At 39.5% G+C, this 6,715-nt stretch overlaps 1 protein-coding gene across 1 annotated transcript in view; it reads right to left on the reverse strand.

Annotated features, from left to right (window-relative positions):
* LOC107692520 (somatolactin-like) overlaps positions 1-6,715 on the reverse strand; it is a 42,043-nt gene that overhangs the window by 31,959 nt on the left and 3,369 nt on the right. The window contains exon 3 of the mRNA XM_016491603.1: positions 642-708. Coding sequence (XP_016347089.1) covers positions 642-708 — 67 coding nt within the window. The remainder of the gene's footprint in view (positions 1-641; positions 709-6,715) is intronic.

The following is a 6,715-nucleotide window of genomic DNA, read 5'->3' on the forward strand; positions in this document are numbered from 1 at the left end:
CTTTGAATTTCATCAATGTCAGACTGCAGCAGGCTTCACTTTAAAAGCAGCGCTGTCTCTTTTAAACCTGACACACATGACACAGATCTGACACACAACTCTTTATCATCATTTAGGACTTTTTAACTAATTTAAAACTGTGTTTATGAGGACACTCGCCAAAACCATGTCAAAAACTGTCATTTCGACATAATTTTGTGTGCACTATTGCACGTGTCGGATGCCTATGTTCACACACATAGCTGCTTCACACACATCACGCCAGCACTGAAATAACTTCTCTTGTGCATCTTTTGCTTAATTGCAATGCTAACCAAAGGAATGCCAGGAAAAAAAAATAAATAAATAAATGGAAGCTGCGTTAATTTTGACAGCCCTAATAAACAGATTTGTTTTCAGTTTGTCCCGGGTAAACTCTGTGTGTCTTACCTTCCCTTTAGAAGGGAACATCACTGACATCTCCTACGTCCAGCTGTCAGTCTCTGAGTGTTATGTGATCTGACACAGACGGATGCATTTGTAAGACATGAGGAATGGCTCTGGGATGTAGCAGTGAGCAAGTCAGCCTCCCAAACAGCGGCGCAGAGGAGGAACAAAGACCTGCTGCACTACAACACGAGGCAGTCCCTACTGGCTCTGACCTTCTGAATCTTTCCGTTCGCTGACATGCTCGTGAAAGAGTTGAGGGAATGCTGGGGCCAGAGGCGACTGAGAGAAAAGAGAAAAGAGAGATGTGTTATTCTCAGACTCAGAGTTCTACCAAACCAAAGCAACAGTGGATATAGAGACCTAAATAATTAAACCGGTCAGACAGGCGTTATTGCAAAATAAACCCTGCTGGAGTAATCAGAAGCTTAATGCGTATTTCCTAAAGGGGTTTATTTTGAATGTGAATAGATACATTAAAGAGTCAATTACAGGGTTATGTGTATTGTATAAAAATATTAGACCAGACAATCAGAATAAAGTATTAGTATTTGTGTTTTTAATGATCATGGTCTCAAAAGGATGTTGTTCACTGTCAATATTCTGTTTGGTACAAACCAGTCAAAAATGTAATTTAGAGCTCGCAGAAATATTGTATTATCTTCTTAAAGAAAAGATCAAAGGTGGTCTTCTTAAAAGCACTGAAACATGAAGAACAAGGTTTACTCATAAGCCATTCACTTCAAGTTCAAGTGAAGCCGAGAGAGCTACATTAAAAGAATAGTTCACCCAAAAACCAAAAGATCAGAGCAAGACACTATTTTTGTCCCTGGTTTGCATGCAGTACTCCTGTTCTTTCAGTTCACAGCCAAAAATCTGTTTTTGTTTACCCTCGAACCTGTTTGATGTAAGGGAAATGTAGCTTTTTTTTCTATATAAAGATCATCAAAAACACCTTGTAGTCCTTATGACTTGTGCATTATAATATTAAGTCTTCTGTGGTCCAACGGAAACTTTATATGTGGAACAGACCAACATTGAACTCATAATTCACTGATAATCTTCAAACTTCAGCTGTAAAAGATGAAAAATTTCATTCTCCATTTTTGAACTAAGAACCAATGGCGCTTGATGTCAGTCCTGGCACAGCACACCATTATTAAATCTGAAAACAGAACGCTGCAGCAAAGATATATTTTTGTAGGCCAACCTGAAAGTTAGCATCACTGGTTCACACGAAAAAAAAAAAAATCCATTTGCTTGTGGATTACTGCAGAAAATAAGCTCTGCGAACAACAAAAGTTTATTATTCGTACAGGTTTTGTTCATCATGATAATATTCGTAAACTTTATGAGTTTTGAAGTCGACACAAGTAAAAAGCTTAAGGTAGGCTACCATGGTCACATGACTTCAATGTCACGATTAAGCTTTGACAACTCTTTCAGTCTTCATTCCAAAAAAAAAGTTTGTTTACATGTCCGTTTAAAGTAAAAAAAAAACGTATTGCTGATGTACACTGTACATTTCAATTTGTTAACTTAAAACAATGTTGCACATTGCCTTAGAAAAATCTAGTTAAGGTTACTTAGTATATTCAAACTTTCATAAATTGACTTCGGAGTAAACTTAAAGCTGCAGTCCGTAAGTTTTGCCTCTTTGTCGCATCTTTGTTTAAAACCAGCAATTACAGTTAATTGCGAAATTATTTGCATTACGTGGGTTGTGCTCCGGCACGGCTCCAGCGCGGATTAATCTAATGTTTTGAGGTGAATGTGTGGCTATCAGTCACCGCACCGGTGTGGATACTGTACTTAGGAATCACAGATTCTCACCTACGTCTTGGAATATATGACCCAAATAAGAATTTTCACCGGATATTGTCATCAGAACAAGTGAGTAACAAGTCTGCCACATTTGTTCTGACCAACAGAGGAAAAATAAGCATTACAATAAATCGCGCTACCAATGGTGATTCAATCTAACGATCGATTAGCTCATATCACATCAAACCGTGCAAATTATTATTATTATTTTGTTCTCATGTAGTAGTGAGACCTTATGTCAGGGATTTGAACACAAATCTGTTTAAAAAAAAAAACAAACAAACAAACAAAAAAAACATTGATTTCAGGGTGATGGAAGCAGAAGTCTCCATGTTTTGGCCTACACAAAATATCTTCCTTGTTACACTCCATTTATCCATTTTCAGGAAATTGTCAGTTTGGGTTGAATTATTGGTTTAACAGCATTGGCCAGTTGGGATTTGACTGAAACAAATAAGTAAAAGTTGTCAGAAATGTTGGATTTTCCCCCCTTGGCCATAGATTGAAGTCTCACAGTATTATGCAAATCATGTCATAGGGAATTACTGACCAAAGTCATGGTTACCTGCAGTAGAACAGCATCTGCAATCTGCAGGCCTCTAATCCAGAGTATGTCACTGAGAATGTCACGCTTCCACCGAGAGAGAAAAGGGGAGAAGAACGGAAAAATAAAACAGCATGACTACAGCCGAATCATCGCATGCTCTTTAATCTCTCTCCCTACTCATGCTCCTTTATCCTTTCTGCTCAAATCTAGGACACTTTTTGTTTTATTTTCATCTCGGTTCTCAGGAGTCTTAGAGGCGAGAAACAATCCAAAGCTCCAGAAGCATTCATTGAGCATTGGAGTTCTCTGCAAAGACACTTTTCCAAGTGTAAAAATATCTGTGTGCACGTGAATCATGCGTGAGTATGTGTATGTGCAAGCATTAGGGTTCTGTCACCGACGGAACGTGTTGCGAATGCGTGCAATCTAGATTCGTGGGCCAACAAAGGGAGTTTACCCAACGGACCGCTGTTAGCGAAGCAGCCACACACAACAATCAGATAAGACGTCAGCGAACAGCAGGCAGAGACGCACGCCGCAGTAACACAAAGGCGGCCGTGTCATTAAAGGAATACTCAAAGGTGCAGATATCTCCATCTTACAAAGAAGGGAATTCTCCAGGCGTGAAAAGGGAAGCGTTGCGATAACGCTGGAAGAGAACGCACAGGAGGGGCGGGATTTGATTTGTGTTGCAGCACAAAGAAAATGGTAAACATCCTAATGAACGAATGCTTTCGAGAGAACAAGAGTCAGTAGTTCACATTTCAATGAATGGATCAAAGCCGAGAGATGAATGTCTGGGCAAAACGAATGCTTGTAGTTCATCATAGCAAGCATGAAATGTCAGTCACAGGCCTTTGTCTGTGCAAAAATTACACATCACATCTGTCTTGGGGACGGATTCAAAATTGACTTCAGTCAAAAGATGTGATGAATGGAAAGAGGAAAAGCAAGCAGGAAAACCTATACCAATGTACCGAATGTGAACGTGCGGAGAAGCATAAAATCATAAAATAAACCCTGAAAATAACAACAAAAAAGCTCAGATTATAAAGTCTGAAAGATTTAAAAGTGTCCACCAGGTGGTGCTCTAATACTGCATGCACTATCGGCTTCTGCTAGCTTGTGGAAAGGTGAACGAATGAAGGCAGAGGGGAAACTAATGGTCAGGAAAGTAAATGTGGCTTCGAGAATCCTCCAACAATAAATGAAGGAAAGGTGATGCATTGTATAGAAGCTCTTCAAAAAACTGTTTTGCCAGCCTTCCTCCCACTCACCAACCCTCGCTCGCGCTTATAGATGGACATCTCACCATGATCGTAAACACTGCATTCTGTTCATGCATCTATTTATCAGATGCATCATGTAATATTTATTCGCCCAGATTTTACAAGCTTGCCTTGCATGCATGAGGTTTCTAATGCACTTCTGCGGCAGCTATTAAGAAGCTGCAAATAATGCTGCTTTTGCATTTATGCATTCAGTGTAATACGTATCATAATGAACCGTCCATATGCTATTATACAAAAGGGCCCAGATGAGCCCTGACACACTTCTGAAGGTACTGAATGTACAGCCAAAAGTATGTGAACAGCCAAATATGCTCCACATCCATACTGTATGTATAAAAGCCAGTTTCTGCCTCAGAGTAAAACAAGTAAAAATCGTAAGATAAAGTTTCAACATAGTGGGATATAAAGGCTCAACTACAAGTTACAGTCACAACTGCAAGATATAAAGTTGCAATTGTGAGAGATAAAGTTACATTGCAACATATAAAGTCACAAACAGCTGCAATATATGAAGTTACATTGCAACATATAACGTTGCGAATACAAAAAAACTAAATTTAAAGTTTCAGTTGAGAGATAAAAATCACAATAATTGAAAATAAAAGCCACAATTGTGAGATGTAGTCATATTGCGAGATATAAAGTCATATTTTGAAAGGAGATAAAAAGTAAACAAATATTGCAATAGCGAGAAAAGTCCCTATTGAGAGATATAAAGACACATTGTGAGATAAAAATTCACAATTTCAAGTCACACTGTCACAATTGTAAGACAAAACATCAATTGAAAAAAAGCAGCTGCAGATTACAATTGTGAGATATAAAGTTGCAATTAAAAGAAACAAAGTCACAATTGTGAGATATAAGATATATTCTAAGATATAATGTTGCAACTATAAAAAAGTCATAGGACAATTAAAGTCACAATTGTGAGATATAGTCACATTGTGAGACAATTGCAAAAACAACGTTGCAATTGTGAGATATGAGACACTTTGTAAAATATGAATTTGCAACTATGAGAAAGTCACAACTGCATGCTAAAAAGTCACAATTATGAAAATTAAAGCCACAATTGTGAGATACCGTCACATTGTGAGATACTGTAAATCACAATTCCGAGAAACAAAGTCGCAGCTGTTAGAGTCAGTCACATTTTGAGACATTAAGTTACAAGTGGGAGATAAAAAGTTAGAATTATGATCAGTAAAGTCGCATTGTGAGGTATAATGTCACAACTACGAGAACTGAGAGACAATTACAAAAACTGAAAGCTACAATATAGGAACATTGTGAAATATAAAGTCACAAATGTAGAAAACAATCTGCGATTTTGAGAATTGTGGGTACAATTGTGAGATATATCGTCACAATTACCTTTTCATTGTACCGTTTTGAGCAGAAACAGGGTTCAATACATATGTGCTTGTTGAGCATTTAATTCCAAAAGCATTGGTTTTAATAAGGAATCGATCCTCTTTAACAACCTCCAATATTCTGGCAAGGCTTTCCACTATATGTTGCAATACCTAATGAGTTTTGCACAGGCCAGTCAAGTTCTTTCTCACCAGCAAATCCTTTCTTTACAGACTTTGCTTTGCGCACAGGGACATTAGAAAAAGGCTCTCCACAAATTTTCATGGGCACACAATTCTCTGTATGCCGTAACATTGAGATTTGCCTTCTCTGGACCAATATGCTCAGTCAAACCTATTACTTAGAAGAGGGTCTTCACATACTTTTGGCCATGCAGGGTTAAATTGTAGTTCCCAGCAGATCAGACAGAGGTTGCGCTCCAGTCTACAGCACACAGGCATATGATCGCTGGCAGAAAAATTAATTAGTGAGCGGGACAAGGTTACAGCCACGTAATGAAAGTTATTGGGCATGTCAGTTCATCACAGCCTCAGTCCCCCTATTACTTTCAATCAGGCCAGCCGGCCGTGAAATAGAGCTCCATGTGAGGTTGGAGCTGGAAGTGGCGTATCAGAGGGCCGTCCCCAGTGGCTTTTCACATGGGCGATCAAGGTACTTACTCTAATACGCGCTCAGCGTGATGATGCCGGGACTGTCACACTCGCAGGCCTGCCCCTCATTTCAAATTGCCACAGCAAAGTGGATATACTCCTCCTCTGCTCCATCTCTCTCCCTCTCAGTCTGACCGGAGGAGGTGTGGCTCACCCGGGACGACCCAGCGGAGAGATGAGGGGAGACGGCCGCGTCCGGGAAGAGGGCGCTGGTGTGAAACTGTTGCAGCTCCAGTCAATTAACCTGCAGCGAACGCCGATGAGAGAGGATGCTGACAGCTGCTTTGTCTGAGAAAACGTCATTGTGGTTCTCACGCTCGCAGCAGAAATGGACGGGGCCTCATCAGTATCAATACACAGACACACCGAACGCACAGCGTCAGCTAGCTGTCTGAACTCCAGACAGAGCGAGAGCAGTTAGCAAACTTTAAACAGGGATTGTACAATCGCAAGCGAGGCCTCTGGACAAACTTTACTGAGAAGCAGATTGATTCGGTCTTGTTTTTAGGTGTGTTTAACGATTCGGTTTGGTCTAGTTCAGTTCAGGTTGGAGTCATAAATTATTATATTTTTTTTTTTTATTTTGAATTTGATATTTG

The sequence above is a fragment of the Sinocyclocheilus anshuiensis genome, unplaced genomic scaffold, assembly GCF_001515605.1.
Source record: "Sinocyclocheilus anshuiensis isolate Anshui unplaced genomic scaffold, SAMN03320099.WGS_v1.1 scaffold1082, whole genome shotgun sequence".
Classification (NCBI taxonomy): domain Eukaryota; kingdom Metazoa; phylum Chordata; class Actinopteri; order Cypriniformes; family Cyprinidae; genus Sinocyclocheilus; species Sinocyclocheilus anshuiensis.